Here is a 27,087-nt window from a genome sequence, read left to right as displayed (position 1 = left end):
GTCGAACAGCTCTTCGTCTGGCGTCTTTCGAATCATTGATGATGCCCGTCTCCACGTCTGGCCTCAATGATGACGCTGTTTATGAACATGTTGAACCAAATTCTTGTGGTGCATGAGCAACCAAGAAATTATCGCACTTATGCCTTCGTCTCTACCTTCTTCTTTTTCTTGGTCTTCTTCGCCTTCTTCTTGTCTCGCTTCTTCAATCCACTCATGCCTGCCTTGCATGCCTCAGCATATCGCGCATAGAATCCGTCCAAGTCTTCCGGTTTTACTACTGTGCTCAACTCTATTTTGTCGACGTTTTTCCTGTCTGTTCCTGCTTTCTTGTCGCTCTTGTTGTTGTGCGCGCGGATCAAAACAGGCAGCAAATCTTCAGGATGGGTGTCCCATAATGGATCATCGGCGACCTTGTTGGCTGGAGGTGGGGTGGCAGTGGTACCGAATGTCATGCGCTTCTGTACAAGGTAGACGCTGCCGTGGCCTTTTGTTCGTGTGTATTCGAAGAGGTTGGCGAGTTTTGCAAAGAACTGAGCAAGTGTTAGAACACAGAAGATGATTGCATGCATATAATATCCCATACCTCATCGTTGCTCAAATGTTCTCGCCCCATTGTGAATGTTGTGTGCTATATTAGTCGCGCCATGAAGGTGGTAGGTTGCATAGTGGGATGCCTGCCGTCAGTGCGAGGCGGAGACGCGGGGAAATCTCACCTAAACTCCGACCCTCGAACTTTTTTGCGACAACCAACCGCCTCAGACAACACAACATGCGCAGAACCTTCGGAGGGCCGAAATTGCCCGTAGAGCTACGGAATCAACTTGGAGGTAACACTAGATGGTAGCTGGTCATATTTTCAGTACTAAACAATTGCAGATCCGGCGAACAACAAGCAGCGCAAAGGACCGCGTAATGGGCCACTAAATCGCAAAGACAGGCGCAAAGCCGATCGCGTAGAGAAAAAGCGACAGAACAAGCAGGGCAGGAAGCCTGCGCCAACACATCCACATAATGGCCGAGGACCGCATCGTGAAGCCGAATCGGAAGATGAGGACGATGAAGAGGAGATAGATTGGGACAACATCGAATCAGACGCCACACCACCACCGGTAGAGAAGAAGGAGCTGCAAAAGCCTTTGAAAGGCATACTCAAGACAAAGCCCTCGAAGCTAGAGGAAGCATCACCTCCGCCCGCTAAAGTATCACGCGCCACAAGAGATAGACTAGCCCAGGACGATGCCGAAATTGCTGCACTAGAAAAAAGATTAGGCGTGAAGGGCAAGAAGAAATCCAAAAGAGAAAATGACGGTCTCGATGACCTGTTTGAGGGCCTTGGAGATCTCGGAGACTTTAGCGACGAAGAGGGTGCTCAGCCATCAAAGCGTAAGAGGGATGAAGATGACGACTGGCTTGCAAGTAAGAGGCGGAAGGCCCTAGGCCAGGAACCGGAAGAAGAAGAAGAAGAAGAAGACAACTCAGAAGCGTTTGATTCTGACGAAGACTTGGACCTAGAAGAGGCAGACTTTGATGACGAAGACGAGACAGACTACGACGAGGAAAGTGATTTGGGCTCCGAGGACGACAACGTCGAAGAGGCTGAGCCAGAACAACCGAAGAAACGAGAAAATCCATATGTTGCTCCTGTAGCACCGGATGCCCAGCCGACGAAATATATACCACCTGCGCTCAGAGCACCACCTTCATCGGATTCAGAGGCTTTGCTACGTCTTCGAAGGCAGGTACAAGGTCTTTTCAACCGTCTTTCAGAAGCCAACATACTCTCCGTCTTACGCGAAATCGAGACTATCTACCAGAACAACCCTCGCGGATACGTCAACAACACACTGGTCGATCTATTGATTGGAATGCTATCAGATCCCACCACTCTCCTGGATACTTTCTTGAACTTGCACGCCGGTTTTATCGCTGCGATCTACAAAATTATTGGACCAGACTTTGGCGCACAGATGGTAGAGCGGATTGTTGCTGAAGTTGACAGACACTATCAGGCGAATAAAGACGGTTCCGGAAAACAGACATCAAATCTTATATCCGTGGTAGCAGAGCTGTATACGTTCCAAGTCATTGGCAGTAATATTGTCTTCGACTACATTCGATTCTTTCTCGACGAGCTTACCGAAATCAACACCGAACTGCTGTTGAGAATAGTCCGGGCATCTGGTCCACAGCTACGCCAAGACGACCCGACCTCTCTCAAGGACATTGTTGTTCTTCTCCAGAAGTCTGTTGCCAAGGTTGGCCAAAACAACTTGCCGGTCCGCACCAAATTCATGATTGAAACAATCAACGACCTCAAGAACAACAAGATGAAGACTGGTATCGCTTCCTCAGCAATTTCGAGAGAGCATACAATCCGGATGAAGAAGCAGCTTGGTACGCTGAACTCACGGAATCTCAAGGCGACCGAACCACTACGGGTTGGTCTGAAGGATATCAGAGATACTGAGAAGAGAGGCAAGTGGTGGCTTGTCGGAGCGAGTTGGCGCAATCAACCAGGAAACGAGGAGCCGGCCGAGGATAACAGAAAAACTGAACAGACCACGACACATATCAATGACGATGGCGACGACAGTGAAGTTGATCTTGTGCAGCTTGCTCGCGAGCACCGTATGAACACAGACATTCGGCGGGCCATATTCATCTCTATAATGTCTGCCAGCGACTTCAAGGATGCACAAATACGATTGAACAAGCTCAATCTCAAAAAGTCTCAAGAAGCAGAGATACCACGAGTCATTGTTCATTGTGCGGGCGCTGAGAAGACCTACAACCCTTACTACACTGTACTTGCGCGCAAAATTTGCTCCGATCACAAGACCCGCAAGAGCTTTCAGTTCGCGCTTTGGGATATTTTCAAGAGTTTAGGGGAAAAGCAAGATGGCGCGGACGACTCTGACGATGATGATGACGAAACGGACGCTGACACATCCCTTCGAAAGCTTGTCAATCAAGGCAAGCTGTATGGCACACTGATTGGCTGCAAAGCCATGCCAATTACCAGTCTCAAGAACCTCAACTTCCCCTACTTGCAGCCGAAAACCAAGACTTTTGTTGAAGTCTTACTTGTTACTACTATTCTAGAGGCATTGAAGACATCCAAGACAAAAGACAAGCGTGACGAACGGGCTGTCCGAGAGGTATTTGTAGAGGTAGATCAAGCACCAGAAATGATTGCTGGTTTGCAATTCTTCTTGAAGAAGACAGTTAGCAAGACGGAGATTGTTGAGGAAGCGGAGAAGGAAACAGTGCGGTGGGCGTGCAAGTCCGTCATGGACATGCTGACTAGAGTGTTGGCTACTACCACATTGGCGGAAGACTGAGCGTTTGACTAGAGTAACCTTCTATTGTATGTTTAATAATAGAGTTATAAAAGAACCAATGCAGTATGGTGCTGGGAGGCGATGTTGAACATGAGGCACTTTGTCATCTTGGCGCCACCCTTGACCCTACGGAAGCCGCATAGGCCTTCCCAGCCGAGCTCCGCAAAAAGCTCAACCACATCTGCCATCCCACGCCCCATCCATTGACGCCTGTCATCCCAGCCGTATACCTCACGGCTTCTTTTGGTTGTGTTTCCTCCGGCCATCTTCACCATGTTCCGCTCACTGGCACCCCGCGCCGCTCAACGGGCGTCGCGACCCGTCACCCGAAGCACATTCTGCGCATCCAACATTTACTTCCAGAACCGGTTACGACGTGGATATGCGTCGGAAGCTGGTGAGTCGCATTACTGCGCGGAATTGGCTTGGTGCATCTGCTGACCGCTGGACAGAGGAGAAGGACCTAGTCATCATCGGCGGTGGTGTTGCGGGATATGTCGCAGCTATCAAGGCTGGACAGGCGGGCATGAAGGTTAGCAAGACACATCCGGACAATGGCAAGATCACAAGGTTGACACAAGCGGACAGGTCACCTGCATCGAAAAGCGTGGCTCCCTGGGTGGAACTTGCTTGAACGTCGGCTGCATCCCCTCCAAGTCCCTCCTCAACAACTCGCATCTCTACCACCAGATCCTCCACGACACCAAGGGCCGCGGAATCGAGGTCGGCGATGTCAAGCTCAACCTCCCCGCCATGATGAAGGCTAAGGAGAGCTCCGTTTCCGGTCTCACAAAGGGAATTGAGTTCCTTTTCAAGAAGAACAACGTCGAGTACATCAAGGGTACTGGTGCGTTCCAGGACGAGCACACCATTGCCGTCAACCTTACTGAGGGCGGCGAGACTACTGTCCGTGGAAAGAACATCCTTATTGCCACTGGTTCTGAGGCCACTCCTTTCCCGGGCTTGACTATCGACGAGCAGAAGGTTATTACAAGCACTGGTGCCATTGCGCTACAGGAAGTGCCCAAGAAGATGACCGTTATCGGCGGTGGTATCATCGGACTCGAGATGGTAAGGAAATATTCAGTCGTTCTCTTGGTCGGCTATACTAACCACATGTAGGCCTCCGTTTGGTCGCGTCTTGGCTCTGAGGTTACCGTTGTTGAGTTCTTGGGCCAGATTGGTGGCCCCGGCATGGACAACGAAATCGCGAAGCAGACCCAGAAGATCCTTCAAAAGCAGGGCTTGAAGTTCAAGCTCAACACAAAGGTTACCGCTGGTGAGGTCCACAGCGCTGGTGTCAACGTCAGCGTCGAGGCCGCAAAGGGTGGAAAGGAGGAGACTGTGAGTCGATTTTGAGCAATACTAACTGATTGTATTGCTGACATGCCTAGCTCGATGCGGACTGCGTCCTCGTTGCTATCGGTCGCCGCCCATACACTTCCGGTCTCGGTCTTGACAACATCAGTCTCGAGACCGATGAGAGGGGCCGCCTGATCATTGACCAGGAGTACCGCACCAAGATCCCCCACATTCGCGCCATTGGAGACTGCACCTTCGGCCCTATGCTTGCCCACAAGGCTGAGGAAGAGGCTGTCGCTGCCATTGAGTACATTCACAAGGGCCATGGCCACGTCAACTACGGCGCCATTCCTTCTGTTATGTACACTCACCCTGAGGTTGCTTGGGTTGGCCAGAACGAGCAGGAACTTAAGGAGGCTGGCATCAAGTACAAGACTGGAACCTTCCCTTTCACTGCCAACTCAAGAGCTAAGACCAACCTCGACACTGAGGGTATGGTCAAGTTCCTGTCAGATGCTCAGACCGACCGGATATTGGGTATTCACATCATTGGTCCCAACGCTGGTGAGATGATTGCAGAGGGTACGCTTGCACTGGAATACGGCGCCAGCTCTGAGGGTAAGTTGAATCAGATCAAAACTGTTCTTGGTTTAGCACTAACGATTATGCAGATGTTGCGCGCACATGTCACGCTCATCCCACTCTTGCTGAGGCGTTCAAGGAGGCTGCCATGGCCACCTACGACAAGGCTGTTCACTACTAGATTCCCCAATTTCGGTCAGGCTTTTCTTTTGTGCATCAGCGACATGACCTTCGAGCTCTCAAGCATGTGAGCGCGGAGTTGTGAACGATATTTGTAGAATATATCTGATGCGTCATGCTCGCCAATTAAATGCTAGTGAATGATGCACATGTGATGTGGAGCCGGTAGGGCTGAGATACCCCTGCTAGCGGCGTCTTGTCGCGTGCACGTAACGCGTACCGCGATTTGATGTCGCCATCAATTACACTTCTCACTTGCCCGCTTTTGCTTACTTTTTGCCCATACGATTCTACGCAAGTCACCATGAGTAACGACGACATTGAACAGCGCTGCACTGTATTACGACAGGACCTCAAAGTCTGGGAGAAGAAATTTGCAGCCCAGAACCATGGCCGAAAGGCGGGACGCGACGACATCAAGGCCAATGCCGAGATCTGTATGCACGCGCTGGATAAGGACATACTGGAACCATACTAACAAACGTACAGCACAAAAATACAAAGAATACAGCAAGCTAAGGGCACAGCTCTCACGAAAAGCAGCCCCGGAAACACCTTCGAAGCGAACTAGAAGCCGGAACGCAGTCGTCGACACAGAGCGTACGACAAAGGCAGCGCCCAAGACCATTGTTACTACGCCCATGAAAAGGAAGAGGGAGGAGGATGAGCTTTCAGAGAACGTCACCCAAGCGGTCGATCTCCTTTCACCACAAGGGCCTGCCGTAATCGGGCCAACCCCACAACGTGATGGCATAGTCCTAGGCCTTTTTGATCAGCTGCCTTTTGCACTCACACCTACCAAGTCGAGAACTGTGCTTGGAGAAGTGGGATTGAACGTGCCACAGACACCGAGTAAGGGGTTGGAAGATGGAGCAAGCGAAGCATTACTGGAGTCTCGAGCTAGAGGGGAGAGAACACCACTATCGGCGGGAAAGCGCTTTCTGCTGAATCAATTTGTTACACCAAAGAAGAGAAGACTAGACGAGGAAGGGACACCGTCTTCTACGATGCATGGGTTAGCGACACCTGCTTTTCTTCGAAGAGACAATGCTCTGGGCGCAATTGATGAGGAAGATGAAACAACCCCTCGACCAGCGCCATGGAAGCGGCGGGGGCTAGGACGCAGTTTGACTGCTATGATACAGGCTATGAAGAAAGATGAGGACGACAAACTTGATGAAGAGGCGGATATTATGCGAGAACTGGAAATGGAAGAAGAAGGCATAGTAGCTCCAAAGAAACCCAGAATACCGCAACTGTTAGTGCAAGATAGCCAAGCGCCGATGCCCTTGGGTCCAGATCGGGGTGCTGAATCCGAAGAAGACAGCGGGGAAGAACCGGAACTGGGTCCCGATGGCAAACCTCGGAGGGCATGGAAGAAGAAGGGAATGAAGAGGCAAACACGACGGGTGATAAGTATGGCTTGGTTTTCGTTCGAAACAAGTACTTTAACTAACCATCTCCAGTGCGTCCGAACATCGTTAAGCCTAAGCCAACGCCAGCACCAGAAACACATGATGATATGGAAGAGCAGTCACATGTGCCAGAGACGCAAGTACCAGCAGACATAGAAGACGAGTTCGGTTCAGACGTGGACGATGGATCAGACTATGCTAGCGATGTGTCGCATACTCCGAAAGTACGGAAAGTAACGAAAAACCCACAAGAAGCAAACGAGAAACCGAAAAAGGAAAACATTATAAAGACAGCTGCCCGAAAAATCAAAGCTACAGCCAATGCAAATTATCGGAGACTGAACATCAAGGGAAAAACAGGGGCCGGCGGAAAGGGGAGGTTTGGCAAGAGAAGATAGATGGGCCACACCGATCTAGTTTGTCCCACACTCAGGTTCCATTAGCAATTTAACACATATTTGGGCTTCTAATCTGTCAAACAAGAGGGGACGCACCTGTTTGCTTCGTATAACCAAATTTATAGGGGCAACATCTATCTTTATACGACACATGAACCAACACTCCATAAGCCCAGTGGGATCACACAAATCACAGGTTGTAAAATCATCGGAAGTGATGTCAGCTGCAGTATCGGAAGAATAGGTAGGCTAGTACTAGGACTTTGGAATCGCCAATAGTATTTCGGGACTTCTGAGACAGTGTGACCATTCTGGTCATCTGCAGAAATCGGTGCCTGATCTGTGATGAAATCCAAGGTTGCCGTTTCAATATAAGCTGCTCAGAATGTACCTGTTTCTTGTTGTATACATGTATTCTTTTTCGCTCGTGTAGACATATGCATAAAAGATGGCATACATTCGTTATCGCACGTTTGAAGGCTACGATACGGCGTGGCGGTTGGTCAGCCCCCAGACGCTAAGCCCAGCAGCACCTCCGACGCCGACGGTCCCCCGACGTACACGGTCGAAGCTTCCACCCGCCGCGGCAAACAACACCACCATCACATCACTCATTCGACTACTGCAACCCACAAAAGCTCTCTCTTATTCACCGTCTGTATCATCAAACGAGAAACCAGAATCACTGCGCACTATGGCCGAGAAGGAACTCTCCAGCGTGCTCCAGCAGCTCCACCAGACGCTCAAGTCGCACAACTACCAGCAATCAACATCGTTACTAGGCAAAGCCAAGATCGCCCTGCTGAACCTCAATGCCCTCATCCCCCAAGAAAAGACGCCACGGAAACACCTGCAGCTAGCACGCGAGACGCTCGAGCTCGGCGCTATCATCTCGATCCGCCTCAAAGACACCGAGTCCTTTACCCGCTACTTCCAGCAGCTGCAGCCCTTTTACGCCCTCCCGGAGTCTACACTACCCAAGGAAGGCAGCAATTCCAGCAAAGTCACGGGCTTGTACCTGTTGCTGCTGCTGAGTGAGGGCGACTACGCGGGGTTCCACACGCTGCTTGAGACGCTCGAGGTGGCGGCTGCACAGGCGGGCTCGAAGCTCGAGGCTGACCAGTTTATCCAGTACCCTGTGAGGCTGGAGCAGGCGCTTATGGAGGGTAGCTATGATAAGGTGTGGGTTGAGACAAAGAGCGAGAGGGTGCCTGGCGAGGAGTTTGGGCTGTTCACAGAGGTACGTCATCCCCCCTCCACCGGATTTTGCCCGCTGAGGCATAAGGGAGGGTTTGAAGAAGACAGGAAGAACTTGATTGATTAACACTCGTTTTTTGTTTTAGATTCTCATCGGGACCATACGCAAGGAAATCGCCTCGTGCAGCGAACGCGCATACCCCTCCATCCCCATTTCCGACGCCAAATCTCTCCTCTTCCTCGACTCAGAAGGCAGCGTTGTCAACTTTGCAAAGGAATCAGGATGGGTGGTCAAGGATGGACGGATATACTTTCCTCAGCAGGAGGATGACTACATGAGCAAGGACATTCTCGTCACGAGTGATCAGGTTATTGAGAACACGCTGGGTTATGCGCGGGAGTTGGAGACGATTGTTTAAGGGAGTTTGGGGGAGGACTCTCTTCTTGGTTTTTCTCCCGTAAGCCAGAGTAGAGTTGCACAAGTGCAGATTAGTGTACGATATATGCATCAAGACACAATTGGATGGTCTGCGCGCATGATGGATATGCGGCAGTGAGGAGAGTGTTATTCTCGATGATAAAGACAAAAGAGACAAGCAATGATTATGACTTTTCCTTGTTCAGTCTTTTCTTTTTCTCCTCTAACAAACAGGTTGAGCCTGTACATGGTAGATGGCAAACTCACATGCTTGAACACTACTTGCAGGGACATAGGCTCACTAAAGCACAGACAGTGCATTTAATAGTCTGAGGGGAGATATGGGAAGGGCACGGAACAAGAAAATATGTACAGACGTATTCAACCTGGGTTCCAAAGACCCAAACTAATCAACTAGGTAGGTCCAAGTACTCCAATTCCCTCCACTTCCAATCTAATAAATCCCAGCCACAACCCCACCCAACCCAACAGCCCGAGAATATAGGCAAAGAAAAAGAAAAGAAAAGACACAAGCGAACCATGGAAAAATGCGCAAGATAATGAATCCCATCAAAAAAACAGTCAAAGAAAAAAAACTCCCGCTGGTGTACGATTTGGTATAATCCTTAATACCGACCCAAACAATCGCTATAACTAGAAAGCTCAAAAACACACACACAGAGAAGACCAAAGATGAGGACATATATAGGAAGAAAAGAAAAGAAAAGAAAAGCAAAAAAGAACAAGGAAAAAGGTGGAAAAAAATGCCGGATCGGGGTATCCCAAGGAATATTCGAGGCCAACACAGGTTTGCAGCAACTCAGAATTGTAACAAAGGTAGATAGATGATCGAATTCTCGAACAGGGACCGAACGAAGAGACATAGGGACCCATATTGGCTAATTTGGAAAGAAACCCGAAAAAAAAGAATCGAACAAGAGAGATGCAGTGGTTACAGATAAATGCTATAGGAGCAAGACCGTGAATTTCTCATGTCATGTAAGATTTGAGCGTTTCAATCATGAAGAAAGATAGAGAGAGAGAGAGAGAGAGAGATTCGTCATGTTATCTTTTGCTTTTGCGTTTGGTCGTTTAACATCGTAAGCGTTATCTGGTGGGAGATCATCATCATCATCATCATCATCATCATGATGGCGACGTGTCTTGGCCTTGGAAAATGGTTTGGGTGGATGTAGATGTCTGTGAGGTGACGATATCAACTAGAGGGAAAAGAGAATGGTGAATTTGCCGAAACCAATCTACGGTAAACTTTCAGTGTCGGTGCTCCACGGCTTGCTGTTCCCCTGTAGCCACGGCAACGAGCGCTTCCAGTCGTCTCATGTCGTTGTTGCTGTTATTGTTATTGTTGTTCGGCTGGGCGGGCGATGGACCGAACGTCACGGGTCCCCGCTCGGAAGGCTCACGCTGTGGATGATAGCCTGAGCTAGAACTCGAGAGACTATGGCTATGGTAGTGCTGATGTGGCTGTGCGTGTAAAGGATGGGGCCTTTCCATGATGGACGTCGCGGGCGTGGGCTTGTGATCTTCAACAACAACTGGCGCCTCCACGTACCCGTTGCTATGCACAATAGCGGGGTGGTAGTCGATCATGGTCCCTGGTGTCGGCACTCCCTCACTACTGCTAGAATCCTCAGGTGATGTGCGCTGCATTGCCCGCTGTGGTTGACTCATAGGCCCATTGTACCAGCCTTGTCGTTTGCTCTTTCGTGGAGTCTCAGGCTGCTCCTGGGACGTCCGTGGTGATGAGTTTATTGATGGGATCTGGATAGACTGAAGGTTAGCCGGCTGTCGACTGAAGTAACCGTGCGGGGCTGTCGTTGGTCTTGCGGTGCTTGTCCGGCCTGCACTGCCAGGATACTGTTGCGACCATTGCTCTCTTTGCGAACCCGGGCCGGCGATGTTCAGTCGATCGATCTCCCATGAAATGCTTGTTCGCTTGTGATGGCCCCGATTTGGCGGGGGTTCCCTTGGTGCATGGTATGTCAATGGGCGGCCAGGAGCGTCCACCTGCATCGGACTTGGCTGACGTCGAGGTAATGTTGGCGGAGGCGGAGCATGATCAAAGCTCTCAATGCCCGGGAGTCTGGTAGTCTGTGAGGCAGCAGGCTGCGAGGTGTACAATGGTCGTGGAGCATCAGGTGTTTGGTGATAGCCCAATCCACTCGTCGCTGGCCGAGGGCCAGAATAGGTTCCCGGGTGCCAAGTTCGCCGCCTCCAGTCTGCATCGGCGTTAGAGTCGCCTTTGGACTCGGAGAAGTTGGAGACGGTAGGACTAGCGTATGCGCTGCTTTGTATGGAGTATGTAGGAGGGGCTGTTGATTGCAGAGGTGTAATGTAGGTGGGAGGGCCTTGTCCAGGAGGGCCAGCGAAGGGGTTTGGGTTTGCATTGGACGAAACAGACTGTCGACGTCCTGGTGGCGGTGGTCCAGCCCAGGATACTGGTCTTGAAGTGCTTGTAGCAGGAGATTGCATAGTTGATCCAAAGTGAGCAGGGCTACCAGTGGCTGCGGAGAAGGTAGCAGATGTAGGCGTTGTAGGTGCATTAGAGGGCGTGTCATATTCAACAGGCCCAGGACTGCCCATCATAGGCGGATCATATGCACTTGCCGTGTTGAGCGACAGGCGTGCTCTGGCACTCGCACCACCATCACTAGCCATTGCGAGAGGTGGGGGTCTGCGGCGGATATCTGGTGATTGGGCTACGCTCACACTTGACATGGTGGATGTGATGCTGGAAGCTGACAAATTCCTGCTGTGGCCACGGCTGTGTCCGCCTGTGCTGCCCAGTGTATTTGCACGGGAGCGGTTCCCAGGTGGGCGTACGCGGTCAGTTCGTATTTGGCGTTGAAACCTTGTGCCTGTAGCGGCGAGGGATTCGGACGGTATGTCTTCATTTACATGGACAGTTTGTGCATGCTGCCGCAGGTTGTCAAGACGAGAGAAGCGTCTGGAGCAATGGCACTGGAAGGGTCGTTCACCCGTATGTTTACTGGGGGGCACGTTAGGAAAGTAGAATAAGTCGAACAGCAGAGCACGTACCGAATGTGCCGTGCCAAATGTTCGCTCCGGGTGAAGCTCAAGTTGCAGGGCGGGAAGTCTGTGCAGAAGAAGCGCTGTCCCTTCTTCTTCTTGGACGGCCGGTTTGAGTCGCTTGTGACGCTCTCATTGTCGGATCCGTCTTTGTCATCGTCGCCGTCGCCCATCTGTACGTCTTGTGTGGCTTTCTGTGCTTCCTCTCTACTCTGCTCGCTCTTGTTCGAAGCTGACGGTGTTTCGCTCAATTCGCGGGCGGGGGTAAAGGGAGACGATGGCAGTGGGCGCTGGCCAGCAAGTCCTGCAAATGTATTGCGTGTGGGTGTCTTTGCGGCCGGATCTTCTGCCCGAACATCTTCCGCGGGCTTTGGCTCTGCAAAGAATCTGTTGTTTGGGCGGGGTGTTGTGGGAGTTGTCTCGTCGCCTGGACGGCCTTGTGGCGGCTCCGGGACCGGCAGGGTAGTGTTGACTGCTTGAAAGCTAGACATGGTGGAGAAGATGGCGGCTTAGCAGCCTGGACTATCCTCCTCTTGTCGCGTGCGGTGCAATGTGCGGTGCGCACGTCTACAGGAACGGGGCGCGTGTTACGTCGCGATGTGCACAATGAGAAGACGCTTACCACGGGCGCAGGCGATGGGGGACAGAGTGCAAGGTTAACGTAAGCGCAGAAGGCAGGACGCAGGCAGGACGCTTTGAGCGGCGCGATCAGAGGAACAGTGCCGGGCGTTCCTGAAGCGGGCGGCAGAAGGCTGAAACGGGATGATGACGAATGAAGAGCGGCGTTGCAACAACATCCGGGCGCTGCCTCCAGCGAGCGAAGACAGAGGAACGGGGGTGCACAAGTGTGGTTAACAGGATGTAGTGGGTCGCGGCGTGGATTTGTTATGGACGGGTCGTGGGTGAACGGACCAGGCGTGTGGTGGAGAGGTTGAGCAAGCACGGATGCTCGGAGTTTGGGTGGGTGGTGAGTGTGATAAGGCGCGTGGTCGGATGCCTCAGGTGGCGGGGAGGGTACAGCTAGCAGCCCCTCGTCGACGGGGTCCGGGTCGCAGCGCACACACAGGCACACACACACACACGGGAGCCGCAGAAGACGGACAGACAGCAAGAGGAAGGGCTGGGAGTGGGGATGGATGAGCAGGCGCAGCAGAATGGTGGGGGGGGGGATGCAGGAGAGCGGGATTCGAGACAAAGTCACGATTGCGTCGCGGCTAGATGCGAGGAGGGGTTGGCTGGGAAGGCGGTAGTAATAGCAAGTAGTAGGCAAGTAAGGTAGGTAGCAGCAAGAGCGAGTATGATGGAGAGTAAGGCACAGGACGGACGGCATCTTAGCGGCCTGGCACCAGCACCAGGACCAGCACCAGGACCAGCACCAGCACCTGGGCTGGGGTTTACAGCAATTAGTGAGCCAGCGGCGACAAGGGCCATCTGGTCTGCAGATCCCTGAGCCCGCCTATGGCATGCAACCCGTCCAGGCCCCCGTCGTGTCCGCCCGTCAGACTTGCAGCCCGCAGTCATACTACGCTCACTCTAGTGTAGACGACGAGCAGGCAGAGTAAGCCAGGCGTGCGAACAAGTGCTGCACATCCGACTCCGACTCTGCACGCCTCGACACGCCCTTTCACGTGTCATGTCTGCACCTCTGTTTAGCTAGATATGGCCCGTTGGCTGGCCACGCTGCACCAGCGCCCTCTGTCGGTCCCAGCAGGCCATGGTGAGCTGCCCGTGCGGCGGCGAAGCAGTTGCAGTTGGCTTCGACGTGCATGCGAGGCTGATGCAAGGGGGGACTCGAGAGCAGATCCACACAAAAAGTGTTGTACCTTTGTACCTTGCCGAAGCGAACGACTAGCATCCGTCGCTCTGCCGGACTTGAGCGACTCGCGATCACTGACTGGCCGTGTCGGCTCGTACCACAGTGACCCGACGCCCGGTGCCCGTCGTAGTTGTGGTAGTCGTGGTCATGGCTGCTGCTGCTTCTACTGTTACCACTGCTGCTACTGCTGCTACTGCTGCTACTGCTGCTACTGCTGCTACTGCTGCTACTGCTGCTGGCCAAAGACAGGCGGGTAAGGCGGCCTCGTCACCTCATGAGCCTGGCTGTCGAGGCGGTGGGCGATGGATGCTCTGTCGACGCCTTTTGCAGCATGCTGACAGGGCTAAGGACCAAGACCCCAACTGGCTCGGCCACTGGCTCGTAACTCTACCCTACCCTACCCTACCTTACCCTAACACTGCGGACGTACGCGGGACGATTCCTTTAGATCGAAAGGGCCATGGTCATCTGCGCCTCTTCACCACCGTCTGTACCATACTTTTTTTTCTTCCCCTCTTGCCCTCTTGCCTCTAACTCCCCCGCCTCCCCTGCCACACTCGACCGAGCCACCAGACTTACAGGCCCCGAATCCTATGCAAACCCCATGCCCAGTATTGCTATTGACACGTTGCCAATTCCATTGCCACTTGCACATGGGCGACATGTTCTATATACAAGTATATACTATACATGTGTGTGTGAGTGTGTGTGAGTGTGTGCATGTGTGTATGTGTACACACATACTACTTACGTATGCAGGCCGGGCAAAGTGCCTGTAGGCGTAAGCAAGTCATACTCTGGTCCTGCAGCACAATCTCGACTCGCGTGGCGCGCATTTGTCGTCGAAAACGATGATAGTCCTTGTGCGCCGGTAGGGACTCGCCTGGATGCGTGAAACAGGCCAAGCCAGCTGGCGCCAGCGGCGGTGGCATGGTGCATGGCCCACGCTTGGTGTTGAGGGGCAATCCTCGCACGCGCCATTACTCGCTAGTCTACCCACTCCACCTTCCCTCTCCCACCCACTACCCCGCCATGTGACGCAACCCATCACCCTCCGTCCCTGCCTGCACTACGCCTACCCTTACGCTACATTACACTACTCTACACTACACAGGCACACGCCGTACAAAGTAATAAAAAAACTAATCGCCTTGCACACTCGACTTCTAACGCATTTCTGGCTTCCAAATCATCCACGCCACTTGCTCTTTTGCCTCCGCTCCCCCAAAATGCCCCACGGCAAAGCACATGCATCATCCTTGGCCAAGCTGCTATCACACTGCTTTATTCTTCAACTCATACACTCGTTGCCTATCTCCTTTCTATCACACCCCAACTCCACCATGCCAACCCCCTTCCTTTCACTTCACCATACAATACAAGAGCGTACAACTAACCCATAAGTGCTTACTGCACAACCTAAGCAAAAAAATACGTTAGCACAGTCCTTGCATACAACATACACAAATGCACACAATCATTGTCCTACCTTTTCTCGGAGCTTGCTTATCCATTGAACAAGACTCTCGCCCTGGTCGGCTCGGTCTTCCACAAGCAATGTTTGCGCCCACAGCTTCAGGCTTGGCTCTCCATCCTCCTTGACAATGTAGAGCGTAGGCAGTGTAATAGACCCTACGCCCTTGGACTTGTGGTCTCTCGACTTCTCCACCACTACTTCACGTTAGAACATGCCATCTCCAATCTCTTTCCCGCAAAACCCTGACTTACCAGCTCGCACTCGCTCAGAATATTCATTGTCAAGAATAGGCAGTGATGCCTTGCCTTGCTTCAACTGTGTACGGTCTTCAACACCAAACACATCCGCCAACAGTGCCGGGACAGCATCGCGTCCAATCCACCTACTCACGTTAGCTCTTCTGCTCTATTTTCACACCAGCAAACCACCTACAGGAACTGGTTAACTCCATCATCGATGAGGTATAGACCATACGACACAATCAATCCGCTCGACAGATTCAACTGAGGTGGCATCGTAATCTGTCCAGTCGTAGGCTCGGGCACACCAGCATCATCGGGCATATCCTAAATCATGTTAGCCGAATGGCTTACTACTTGGTCTTGGACAAAGCCTTACGTGCAGAGAGTAGAAACTCGGGTAAATGTACTGCACAAGCAGGCGCAGAGGTAAAGTCGACAAGAGATCCAGCGCTGCTGACCGGAGATCACTTGGGATTTGCGCACTCTTGCGAAGACCAACGTTTTTGATCAGACCTAGAAACAGGATAGGAAGAGCGCGGAGGTTCTGGGGCAATTGAAGACCACCACCGCCCATGCTGCCTCCTGCCAGCTCTTTCCTGTACGTTGACAGAATCTCAATCATCTTTGCCTGCAGTGCATCTCGTGCCGCATCCAGACCACTCGACAGCGCTCGCTCAACCGCCTTGTGGCTGAAATACGTCGTGATTGCCTGCGCATCTGCCGACGCGTACACCGTCGCCAGATTCTCCGTCGTCGGTACCGCAAGCGTCAAAACTCGAATGCGCCGCTGGCCACTCGAAGTGGTATGCAGCACCGCTGCCTGGAGACAGGCAAATGGCCGTGAAATTGTTTCATCAATCGCAACTTCAATCACCACAGCCTGGTCTCTCGGGTAGGCTGGGAAAGCACATAGATCCGAAGAGCGGTTGAAGAAGTTTCCATAAAAGGCGGACATCCTCAATCCAGTCGTAGCACGCACACGGAGCACAGCCTCAAGACCAATCTCGGCAGATAGGTAGTCAGCAAGCTCCGTCGCAATCTTGACCACATCTTCTTGTCTTGCCGCATTCCATCCAGGGTAAAAGTACGTCTGACCTGCCGTAAATCGAGGAAGGTTGCTGAGCGTAGCAACATCCTGATACGCCGATGAAAAGAGGAACATATCCACCGATACTTGATTCTTTGAGCATTCTACGGCAAAGGACTTGTACCAGTTGTTGGCTGGCTGTAGGAGGCTGCCTTCCTTACCCGTGCCCAACAGCGACTTGTCTTCTCGTGGGCTCAGAGCAGCATGGCCAACATTGGGCAAAGATGCGGCAATGACAGTAAGCTTTCCTCCAAGCGGGGAGATGAGCTTGTGCGCCGATCGGAGAGCTGATCCTAGAGCGAACCCAGGAACGTGTGTGTTCTGGAACATGGCAGGAAGACGGTCCAGGAAAGTTTCAATGTTGTTGCGACACTGGCTAAGGCTCACAAGCAGATCAGAAGGCATGGGTAGGTAGGGCTCGTCAAGATCTGAGACAACCAACTGCTGCGGCTCATTGGACTCGCTGTTGTCGGGAGGAATTCCGAAAAAGTGCAGGCCATTATCAACTGCCATGAAGCCGATGCGTGTTCTACCATCGGCATTGGGTATCCGGCCAAGAGCCTCCTTGATTACTCTCGAGACGACTGCAAGAAGACCGTTGTTGACTGCAGCCTGGGTACAGTCCAAAATGATGTAGTAACACAATGGCTGGGGCGGGCGAACCATGTATTCCTGTGGCGCAACAAATTCCGTGACGGCATAGTTCAGCTCGGGTCGCTGCCATCGATCCACGCTCTTCTGCTGCGCTGCATCCCAGTCGAATGCCTGTGGAACATCATTTGTCAGGTTACACATGTTGCACCTCCACCTATGGCCATGGTCTAAGAAGGAAACAAATGGGTTGATGTAGGCGCGGCATCGTCGACAACGGCTGATGATTTGGTCCTGCACTACGGGTATCGGATCTTCAGAATCGTGTAGACTAGCGTACGGGCTTATGACTAAAGCAAAGGGTAGTTTGCTCTTCTTGAGTAGGTTGTGGTTTGTGGGAATAGTGTTGAGCGTACACCGCACATACTTGCTCGATTCGTTCGCAAACTCGGAGGGGGTAGCCGCAGCGTTGGCTGGTAGGTTGATCGGTGGAGGAGGGTTATACAGTTCTGAGACGTGGAAGGGCTGGGCAATGAGATCCGAGGGAAACAGTTGATTCTGCTGAGTAGCCGCTGTGGGTTGCTGGGCTTGAGGGGCTACCTGTCCTGGGCCTAAGTTCATCTGTCCGAACTGCTGATTGAGGGCATTTGGGTCTTGAGGCGCAGGCTGTCCATATGGTGCAGGCGCTCCATATCCAGGAGACGGTGCACCATATCCGGGCGCAGCAGCAGGAGCACCATATCCTGGTGATGGTGCCCCGTACATGGGCGCGGGCGCACCATAGCCTGGTGCTACTGGAGGGGGGGCTGCGGCTGCGGCCTCTTGTGTATTCGCACCGAATTGGTATCCCGTTCCTGCTGCATAGCGGTCTCTCTTCTTGCGGTCCGCCATATCGAACGTCAGCGGGAGTTTGAAATCGGAAGAGGTGCGGGTTGGGGCTGGAAGAATGGCAGGACTGGCGGACTTGGGCGTGAATTTAGAGGTGAGGTTATAGCTCGATGTGTCTTCTTGGGGAACGGCACATTCCGCGCTAAGGGACCCCCACCAAAATGTGCACAGACCCATGTATACCACGATATACTAGGTGGGACGAAGTGTGGAACACTCTTATCTTAACCGTCAGGCATACACTTAACCAAACTTTTTTTTGCTACTTTGAGACACCCTTACATCATCCCAGGCAACACAGATCTTACTTTTAAATACGTGTCGACACGAGAACGCATTTAACGACAATGGTAGGAGACACATTTGACTAAAACATCAGATCGTTATTACTCATTAAAACATTAAGACGTTCGCGCACAGCTGTCCTCCATGATTAAGCCACGTTAGCAACCTCTTGTCTAGGGGTCTGCTGATGCTGAGCGCTGAACCTGTCTGCTTCTTCCAGCGGATAAGCAGCCGATCCAGCTTTGTCGTACTGCACACCAACTGGACTCTCGCTCCTCACTGTACCCTCATTGGTAGCAGACTCTGGAACAAAGGCTCCCGCCGCCGTAGTGCCTGGCATCGCATTGGTTCCGAGGTTGCCTGCATTCGAGTGGATGGGTTCAATCTCTAACTGGTAGCGGCGGAGATCGTCCTCAGCATCGTTGAGAACCTGACGCGCTGTTTCTCCTTCGGCAAATGCGGGATGTGCGTCTCCTGGCACTATTGGAGTATCATCGACCAAGTTCAAGAGACGACGAGCGTGCTTCGCCAAGATTATCTGCTTCTCTGCCCGCTCAATGGTGGCTGCAAAGTGGAGGTCATAAGCCTCCTTGAACTTTTGACGGGTCTGGAAGAGTCAGCATGAGGTATTTATTGCAACGAAATCGCCATACAATATTGTTGAGCTGCGCTTCGGCCACCAAACTCTGGGCCTCTGCGCGGACAAGCTCCTGTTCGAGCTGAACTATTTTGGTACTCTGTGGTTCCTTGTACTTCAGCTTTGCGATTTCATCAGACACCTAGAAAGTTGATTAGAACATTATGCGCCGACGAGAACGCTAGAACATGCCTTGGCCTTGTGGTCTCGGCTGGGCTGCACTGAACTCTCGGTATTGCGGATCTGCTTGAGGATACTGCGGTAATCCTCCAACGATTGCGCGAAGACATCCTCCTGCTCCCCAATTTCCGCAAGCAAGACTCCGAGTTTGTCGGAAATATCCGAAATATTCTCGTCCCCCGTAGCCTCACCCCATTCAGACAGCTGCTGAGCGATACTGATTCGTTCGCGCCCAGCAGCTTCGTGGGCCGCAATGGCATGATTTTCTGTCTTGATGATTTTGAACAACTTCTTCGAAAGCTCTGGCTGTTGCGTGCCCCGGAGAGATGCCATGGTAAAGCGGTGCTTGGGGGCAGATTTCTCTCCGCTGCCGCTACCCTTCTTGGAGCGTACTGAGAGCGATCGATTCCTAAACAGGGTATGGTGATTAGCCACGGCTGTAAGACACGAGATTAAGAAGGCAACAAGGGTTGATTGTTGGCATGCAGTTCTGCTGAAACTTTGCCCTTGGCAAGGCACTCTCTTGCATAACAGATTCCGAGGAGCAATCAGTGGCAGATGCTCTATTTTTGGAATTGCAGAGATGTAATGCGAAATGAAGCCAAGAGGCCAGACTTACATGATGCCAGAGTTTCACTAAACAACAGGTAGATAGCGTGACGTATAGAGTTATCTTCTGGATACGTTGAAACTGCTAGGTTGTGCTGACGCGCAAGTAAATAGGCAAGTTGCCCAAGCAGGCTTGGCCGGGAACAGAATAAAGTGCGGTGTAGTACTGCGGCGCAATAGCTTGTACGGGGCGTCCAGGGCAGGTTGAGATGCGAGGATACTGCAATGGGCGTGCTGGTGGGGAGTGAATTACTGCATAAGCTTGGGTCTGGCGGGGGTGATTGGGGAAGTCGCGCCAGACACGGTGATGTCATAGTCGTGTCAAGCGGAAGGCGCGCAGGTTACACGCACAGCCCGTCGCCGCTTCCTTTGGGTGCCGACTGATCCGCCTCTGGTGGCTATAGGTCGCAGGCTATGGGCGGCAAGAAATATCTGTCTTGGACTTTCTGATAACACTGCAGGCATAAACTGGAACGTCTTGTTTGCCGTCTATCCATCCGCCATGCCGTCCGCGGAGGCGCGCAGCAAAGTTTGGTGCGCAAAACACATAAGTACATGCATACACACATACTCACATGGCCGGACATCCAGGTGCAAGCAAGCAGCAGGACGAGAAGCACACGGCAGTTGATGTGAAGAGCTGTAAAGCAAAGTCGAGAGCACTGACGACCATGGCGCCATAATATGAACGGCTATCCTGGTCACGTCGCGGGTGCCGCTCCAAGTGCCGGTCTTACTTCAGTGACAGCACAGTCTATTTGCAACCGTGAATTCTGGGGTAGTCCAGACCCTGCGTACGGTCAAAGGCGGCAATTGCGTAATTCATAATCTCGGTCGCAATCCAGCGGAGGACCAGTAAAATGGTGCGTGTTTCTGCTATGTAAGTACTTAGTACATACGCTGGAGCCATGAGTCGAGATACGAACATGTAAGGTATCAGGTAGACTGCTCTTGCCGGCGGACAATATACACAGGACAAACGCCCCCCATAGAACCTAGTACGCACTGTTATGCAAATTGTGAGGCCGCTGCTGTTGCTCCCGCTGCTGGTGCTCCTTCGCGTCACCTGATGTTGAACGGTCCGATCCATACCAGGTACAGGACAACTGCAGCCACAACCCCGAGCCGGTGTTTCTTTAAACGGGCCAATCGCTTCACTTTCTGCGTTCCCGCAAGCGCCCTTGCCGTTCGCGTCCAGGGGGGCCAGGGGGAGGGCATAAAACTACGCCATTTGCTACATAAATTCCGCTCGTAACTTGGTGTACTCTTACCACGGCAGCCTAAACGAGTAGGTGTTAACAGAACGACTAAGGCCTTTGTGTTTACCGAGCACTGTGCCGCGTCCACAAGCGGAAACCCAACATGCATGCAAACAATCCTGGCCCACCAATGAACGGAGTGGAGCGCACCCGTCACTATGAACGCCAAGTCCAACCTACGTGCGGCAAGGCTGTATGCTGCGGCCCTGATTTCGGCCGCATATTCATCTATACCACGCCATACGACACTTGCCCATATGTGCGGACCGCTCGTACCCATAATTCCGGCGTACAGGCTCATTTTTCCTGGTCTCTTCTCCAGGGCCTCCATTTGTTTCGAGGCATCAATGGCGGTAAGGAACATTCTGTACATTGCCAATACATGCCCATCCCAGTCGATGAGATGACCAGGATCAACACGTCCCTCGTCTATATGCAAAACCATGCCGCTCTTGAAGCGCCTGGCCCTAGGCCTTTGGTAAGCAGCGGTACTTTTTTTTCTGCAATCTGGATGCGGTACATGGATGGATATTCCACATGCCGATGTCTCAACCGAGCCGGCGGCCGCGTCATGCAATCAAGACGTCTCAATTTCAATCAGCAATATTGCGCTTCGCCAAATCGCTCATCGTATGTATGTGAACTGCAAGATTTGGCCACCGTTAGAATTGTGCAGTACTGCAATGCCCCCCCCCGCTGAGGCTTCTTGAACGCATCTCTTTTTAGTAAACTTTGTAAGCCAGGATCCAGTTCCACTATTTGCTTGGCCTCGAGGCACGGTGACATGATCAGCACACACCCCTTGGCATTGCAACTGCTTTCATATCACGCTGCGCTGATTCGATGTTTCCGTCCATAGGCGCGGGGCCTCCAGCGGTATGTTGAGCAAAAAAGGAAATATCCCAGTGTGCGTGTTGTGAAAGGTCTCCGCATGCGTGGCAAGCACAGTGTACATGCAGAAAAAAAAACGTTATCTCTCCTAGACCCAGGGATCATCAACTATCGCCATCTCTCTTGCTAGTTTCACGGCCGCCCCTATGCCTAATTAAGGTAACAGATGCGTGTCAGTTACAAACTTACACACATGCAGCATAAACTCAGTCCACTCAGAGGTCCGGCAATGCTAATCCTTACCTCAGACCTATTGTAAGTACACGTCCTACCAGTAGTAAACCTATCCACCAGCTCGGGATCTGCTAGCACCCACATTCAGCTGGGGAAATTACCATCACGTTATTCGGTCATTCAGGACTGTCAGTTGCCAGGATCTAAACTAGCACGACGTTGAAGCACGGGTTAACCGTCGGATGCTTTTTAGCTGGCGATGAAATCCCGTAGGCGGTATAAAAGGACAACGCCATCTTCTCTTCCAGGCCATCTCACGTCGCCTCAAGCAGCTTTCAAGATGGTACGGTCTAACGTTTTGACAGCAATTGCTGCTATTTGCCATGTCGCTCACGCTGGTTGCCCCTACATGGATGACCAACCAATCGCCCGACGCGATGGTGCCACTGCCATGTCAACCGATGACTTCATGAAGCAATATGAGATTGACGACAGCAAAGCCTACCTCACGAGTCCTGTGGGAGGGCCCCAACCCGACCAAGAGAGCCTCTCGGCTGGTGAGCGAGGTCCATCCCTGCTCGAGGATCAAATTCTCCGCCGCAAAATCATGAGCTTTGGTAAGAGCAATACAAATCCCCGCATCTGACGATTTACTAACCGAGACGTTTAGATCACGAGCGTGTTCCTGAGCGCGCCGTGCACGCCCGTGGTGCCGGTGCTCACGGAACATTCAAGTCATATGGTGACTGGTCTAACATTACCGGAGCCTCATTCCTTGCCAATTCTGAGAAGGAAACGCCAGTGTTCATTCGATTCTCTACTGTTGCAGGAAGCCGTGGCTCTGCCGATACTGCCCGAGATGTTCACGGCTTTGCCGTCAGGTTCTACACCGACGAAGGCAACTTTGGTAAGCACCATATTGACGACACACATGTGCGGTATTGACAGTATCTAGATATTGTCGGCAACAACGTTCCTGTGTTCTTTATCCAGGATGCCATCAAGTTCCCTGACCTCATCCATGCTGTCAAGCCCAAGCCAGACAGTGAGATCCCTCAGGCAGCAACGGCTCACGATTCGGCATGGGACTTCTTCAGTCAGCAACCTAGCACTATGCACACCCTCATGTGGGCAATGAGTGGACAGTAAGTGAACATGTAAAATGGTTGAGCAGGACGATTACTAACGAGTTGTTTCTTTCTTACAGTGGTACCATTCGTTCCTACAGGCATACCGATGGCTGGTAAGAACAACCTCTCTTATGTTTAGATGAACAATGTACTGACTCATTTGTCTAGGGGTGTACATACTTTCCGCTTTGTCCGTGATGACGGCAAATCCAAGCTCGTCAAGTTCCGCTTCCGATCTCTTCAGGGCAAGGCCTCCCTGCTGTGGGAAGAGGCTCAAACCACCGCCGGAATGAACGCAGATATGCACCGACAGGATCTCTTCGAGAGCATTGAGAACGGCTACTACCCAGAATGGATCGTGCGTACCCCTAGCCTATTGAAAGACGATGATTGCTAACCTTTTGGTGTCCAGTTTGAGGTTCAAGTCATGGAGGAGTCGGACCAACTTCGATTCGGATTCGACGTTCTCGACCCCACCAAGATTGTTCCCGAAGACATTGTTCCTTTCACCCCTCTTGGCAAGTTGACCTTGAACCGCAATCCTCGCAACTACTTTGCCGAGACTGAGCAAATCATGGTATGTTCCGGTGCCATATTGACGGAGGGTTCCGAATGCTTACTTATTTGTCTCTAGTTCCAACCCGGTCATCTTGTCCGCGGTATTGATGTTTCCGATGACCCGCTCCTTCAAGGACGCATGTTCTCGTACTTGGACACTCAGCTGAACCGCAACGGTGGTCCCAACTTTGAGCAGATTCCTATCAACCAGCCCCGTGTTCCTGTCCACAACAACGAGCGTGATGGTGCTGGCCAAATGTACATTCCTCTCAACACTGCCGCCTACTCGCCCAACACCCTGAACGGCGGTTACCCCAAGCAAGCCACCCAGGCCGAAGGTCGCGGGTTCTTCACTGCACCCTCTCGATCCGTCAGCGGAAACCTTGTCCGCACAGTCTCCAGCACCTTCGCCGACAACTGGTCACAGCCTCGCCTGTTCTACAACTCCTTGACCCCAGTCGAGCAGCAGTTTGTCATCAACGCCATCCGATTTGAGACTTCGCAACTCAAGAGCGAGGTTGTCAAGCAGAATGTCTTGATCCAGCTTAACCGTATCAGCCACGACATTGCTACCCGTGTTGCTACTGCTCTTGGCATGACTGCGCCCGCACCTGATGACAAGTTCTACCACAACAACAAGACGATTGGTGTCAACCCGGCTGGCGAGCCCCTGCTCAAGATTGAGGGCTTGAAGGTTGGATACCTTACCTCTGCAGCATCCACTGGCGACAAGGGCAAGGCGCTCAAGGCCGCGCTCAAGGACAAGAAGGTTAGCTTGACGGTAGTTGCCGAGCACCTTGGCGAGGGCATTGACCAGACCTACTCTGCTACTTCGGCCGTTAATTTTGACGCCATCATTGTTGATGGTAGCGCTTCGGCCCTCTTTGCCCCTGCGGGCAGCCTCGCCAACTCCAACTCCACGGCTACTAAGGCCCGTTCCACCTTGTACCCTGCTGGTCGCCCTCTCGAGATCCTCCAGACTGGCTACCAGTTTGGCAAGCCCGTTGGTGTTCTCGGAGCCAGCAACTCGACTCTGTCTGCTGCTGGTGTTGAGGCCGGCACCCCTGGTGTTTACAGCTTCGACTCCGCCAGCGACGTGGCGGCAGTTGTTACCAAGATCACTGAGGGTCTGCGCACTTTCAAGTTCCTTGACCGGTACCCATTGGACAATTAGATAGTGAGATGTTTTCGGTGGTGTGTATATAGGAGCTTTTACAAATTCTTGCGATGAGTACACAAGTTTGGTTTAATACTGGGCGGTCATGTTTGTTGAAGTTTAGATCGGTCCGTTAGTGATAAATGCAATTTGGTGTTAGCCTACGGAGGAGCGCGTCAAAAGTCTTCGCGACAGGGGTAGGCAGCGCACTGACGCACCGCAGGTCTTGGCATTTGGTGTTTCGACGTGGCCTTCCTGGAGCCCCTCATATTCATTGTTTTTCAGTGATTCTCAATCAGATTAGCTCAATATGGCTCCTAATCATGATATCGCTACTCGTGCACTTGTTGTTACTCTTAAATCCGTTGCAGGAAAGTCAAATAGTGAGGTCTGTTACCTTACAGGCCTTCCTGAGTCTACTGTTCGAAGTATATATGCCAAAGCTATCAAGAGAGGATTTGAATACAACGCCTCACAACCTATTACTATCTGCAACGCTCACCTTGAAGATGCTCCTCGCTCGGGACGCCCTACTAAAGAAACCGAGGCTGTACGTCAATCTATTACCCAGAAACTCGTACGCGATCGATATGGAAGAGAGAAGAGCTGTGCTGATCTCGCTGGCGAACTTAGTCAAGAGGGAGTCAATATCTCTGCTACAACAGTGCGCCGGATACTCAAGAAGGCAGGCTACAAGAAGACGAAGCCGACGAGGAAGCCTGGGTTGACCAAGAAGATGAGGGAGGAGAGACTAGCCTGGTGCAAGGAGCGAGAGAAGTGGACTCTTGAGGATTGGAAGAATGTTATATGGACAGATGAGACCTCTGTAGTCCTTAATCACCGCCGTGGAGGCTATCGGATCTGGAGGAAATCTGATGAAGCTTTTCTGCGCAGTACTATACGTGAGAGGTGGAAAGGCTACTCTGAGTTCATGTTCTGGGGGAGCTTCTCATATGACAAGAAAGGTCCTTGCCACTGTTGGCAACCTGAATCAAGAAAGCAGAAGGAAGAAGCTCGTAAGGCTATTGAGGCTCTTAACCAAGAGCTTGAAGCTGAGGCTAGAGCTGAGTGGGAACTGAATACTGGAGTTAGAAGGCTAGGCCTACGTACGAAGCCTGGCAAGAAGCTAACTTGGAAATTTACTGCAGATACAGGTAAGCTTACTCGTAGTAAAGGAAATGGTATTGATTGGTGGAGATATCGCGCTGAAATATTAATACCTAAGCTTCTGCCTTTTGCTCAAGAGTGTAAGAAAGAGAGGCTATATACTCTCGTTCAAGAAGATAAAGCTCCTTCTCATGCGCATCACTCACAACAGAAGGTCTTTAATATATTTGAGGTAGCTAGGCTACTCTGGTGCGGTAATTCACCTGATCTTAATGCAATAGAGTGCTGCTGGCCATATATGAAGAGGCTTACTACGAAAAAGGGAGCTCCAAGGAGTAAGGTTGAAGCTATCAGAGCCTGGACGAAAGCTTGGGACGAGCTACCTCAGTGGAAGATTCAAGAGTGGATTGAAAGAATACCAATTCATATTCAAAATATCATTAGATTAGAAGGTGGCAATGAATATAAAGAGGGTAGGAGAACAGGAAAGGGCACTGAGAGGGAGGCTACAGCTGTAAAGGCTATCAAAATTAATGTAGATAATGAGTGGGAGGATATCAGTAAATAAGCTGTCAAAACAGCAAATGCCAAGACCTGCGGTGCGTCAGTGCGCTGCCTACCCCTGTCGCGAAGACTTTTGACGCGCTCCTCCGTACTACTATTACTTGAGAAATTTGGCCAGCAGGGTCTGTGGGAATGTGCCATGATTGCTTGTTTTCTGCCAGTCAAGCGTGTAAGCGCAAAAGAGGGTATGTCGTGCGCGCGCATGTGTGCAAGGTGGGCCCGAGGGATTAATGTTGGGCCATGACAAGAGCGGTCTACCAAAGTAATGAGTGTCCATGTTCTGGACTGCTCAATGGGACCCACGACGAGTAATTTCACACCGTAACCGAGGGCATGTCACATGGTAAACGGCCGCAGAGAAGGTAGTCGGGATGTCAGGACTGTAAAAGGGAGCTCGGGTGTCTGCCACGCCTCGCCACGTTCTCCACATTCTCCACACGGCGTGCTGCCGCTCACGACGTCAACGGCGAAACGGCGAACAGGGAGTTTGCAGGACGCGGCGATGCAGTGCGTGTGCTGGGAAGTTGAGCACACACACACACACGCACACAC

The 27,087-nt window shown here is 52.0% G+C and overlaps 10 protein-coding genes across 10 annotated transcripts; 4 read left to right on the top strand and 6 right to left on the bottom strand.

The window, feature by feature from the left end:
• Positions 1 to 137: 137 nt before the first annotated feature.
• Positions 138 to 613, bottom strand: COCSADRAFT_158661 (uncharacterized protein; the record flags this gene model as incomplete). The annotated part of the gene is made up of 2 exons (XM_007699844.1): positions 138 to 530; positions 584 to 613. 2 exons carry the CDS (start codon positions 611 to 613, stop codon positions 138 to 140), a joined length of 423 nt encoding a protein of 140 aa, XP_007698034.1.
• A 144-nt stretch (positions 614 to 757) lies between these two features.
• On the top strand, positions 758 to 5,610 carry COCSADRAFT_197988 (uncharacterized protein). Its single transcript, XM_007699843.1, has 8 exons — positions 758 to 827; positions 877 to 3,266; positions 3,564 to 3,738; positions 3,794 to 3,873; positions 3,930 to 4,412; positions 4,464 to 4,685; positions 4,736 to 5,261; positions 5,315 to 5,610. The coding sequence occupies exons 1-8, from the start codon at positions 770 to 772 to the stop codon at positions 5,404 to 5,406; spliced, it is 4,026 nt and encodes a 1,341-aa protein (XP_007698033.1). The 5' UTR covers positions 758 to 769; the 3' UTR covers positions 5,407 to 5,610.
• A 56-nt stretch (positions 5,611 to 5,666) lies between these two features.
• COCSADRAFT_197987 (uncharacterized protein) lies at positions 5,667 to 9,123 on the top strand. The gene is made up of 5 exons (XM_007699842.1): positions 5,667 to 5,842; positions 5,895 to 6,821; positions 6,872 to 7,204; positions 7,698 to 8,458; positions 8,562 to 9,123. Exons 1-5 carry the CDS (start codon positions 5,710 to 5,712, stop codon positions 8,832 to 8,834), a joined length of 2,427 nt encoding a protein of 808 aa, XP_007698032.1. The 5' UTR covers positions 5,667 to 5,709; the 3' UTR covers positions 8,835 to 9,123.
• Positions 9,124 to 9,911: 788 nt separating this feature from the next.
• On the bottom strand, positions 9,912 to 12,602 carry COCSADRAFT_299644 (uncharacterized protein). The gene is made up of 2 exons (XM_007699841.1): positions 11,894 to 12,602; positions 9,912 to 11,843 (listed from the first exon to the last, which is right to left on the bottom strand). The coding sequence occupies exons 1-2, from the start codon at positions 12,373 to 12,375 to the stop codon at positions 10,106 to 10,108; spliced, it is 2,220 nt and encodes a 739-aa protein (XP_007698031.1). The 5' UTR covers positions 12,376 to 12,602; the 3' UTR covers positions 9,912 to 10,105.
• Positions 12,603 to 13,052: 450 nt separating this feature from the next.
• On the bottom strand, positions 13,053 to 13,485 carry COCSADRAFT_299642 (uncharacterized protein). The gene has a single exon (XM_007699840.1). It carries the CDS (start codon positions 13,403 to 13,405, stop codon positions 13,082 to 13,084), a length of 324 nt encoding a protein of 107 aa, XP_007698030.1. The 5' UTR covers positions 13,406 to 13,485; the 3' UTR covers positions 13,053 to 13,081.
• A 579-nt stretch (positions 13,486 to 14,064) lies between these two features.
• COCSADRAFT_35072 (uncharacterized protein) lies at positions 14,065 to 14,490 on the bottom strand. Its single transcript, XM_007699378.1, has one exon. It carries the CDS (start codon positions 14,362 to 14,364, stop codon positions 14,179 to 14,181), a length of 186 nt encoding a protein of 61 aa, XP_007697568.1. The 5' UTR covers positions 14,365 to 14,490; the 3' UTR covers positions 14,065 to 14,178.
• Positions 14,491 to 15,177: 687 nt separating this feature from the next.
• On the bottom strand, positions 15,178 to 17,988 carry COCSADRAFT_158655 (uncharacterized protein; the record flags this gene model as incomplete). The annotated part of the gene is made up of 4 exons (XM_007699839.1): positions 15,178 to 15,371; positions 15,429 to 15,559; positions 15,610 to 15,743; positions 15,796 to 17,988. The coding sequence occupies 4 exons, from the start codon at positions 17,986 to 17,988 to the stop codon at positions 15,178 to 15,180; spliced, it is 2,652 nt and encodes an 883-aa protein (XP_007698029.1).
• A 227-nt stretch (positions 17,989 to 18,215) lies between these two features.
• Positions 18,216 to 19,970, bottom strand: COCSADRAFT_113106 (uncharacterized protein). Its single transcript, XM_007699838.1, has 4 exons — positions 19,707 to 19,970; positions 19,100 to 19,496; positions 18,924 to 19,049; positions 18,216 to 18,877 (listed from the first exon to the last, which is right to left on the bottom strand). Coding segments are annotated over exons 1-4 (984 nt in total). The 5' UTR covers positions 19,709 to 19,970; the 3' UTR covers positions 18,216 to 18,418.
• Positions 19,971 to 22,360: 2,390 nt separating this feature from the next.
• COCSADRAFT_24653 (uncharacterized protein) lies at positions 22,361 to 24,882 on the top strand (the record flags this gene model as incomplete). The annotated part of the gene is made up of 7 exons (XM_007699258.1): positions 22,361 to 22,637; positions 22,691 to 22,927; positions 22,976 to 23,165; positions 23,195 to 23,263; positions 23,319 to 23,508; positions 23,563 to 23,727; positions 23,785 to 24,882. 7 exons carry the CDS (start codon positions 22,361 to 22,363, stop codon positions 24,880 to 24,882), a joined length of 2,226 nt encoding a protein of 741 aa, XP_007697448.1.
• A 292-nt stretch (positions 24,883 to 25,174) lies between these two features.
• COCSADRAFT_353896 (uncharacterized protein) lies at positions 25,175 to 26,684 on the top strand (the record flags this gene model as incomplete). The annotated part of the gene is made up of 2 exons (XM_007699837.1): positions 25,175 to 25,414; positions 25,643 to 26,684. 2 exons carry the CDS (start codon positions 25,175 to 25,177, stop codon positions 26,537 to 26,539), a joined length of 1,137 nt encoding a protein of 378 aa, XP_007698027.1. The 3' UTR covers positions 26,540 to 26,684.
• Between the last annotated feature and the right edge of the window lie 403 nt (positions 26,685 to 27,087).

This window comes from Bipolaris sorokiniana (assembly GCF_000338995.1).
Source record: "Bipolaris sorokiniana ND90Pr unplaced genomic scaffold COCSAscaffold_4, whole genome shotgun sequence".
In the NCBI taxonomy this organism is placed as follows: Eukaryota; Fungi; Ascomycota; class Dothideomycetes; order Pleosporales; family Pleosporaceae; genus Bipolaris; species Bipolaris sorokiniana.
Note: the sequence above shows the minus strand (reverse complement) of the source record. Positions and strands in the feature narration are given on the sequence as shown.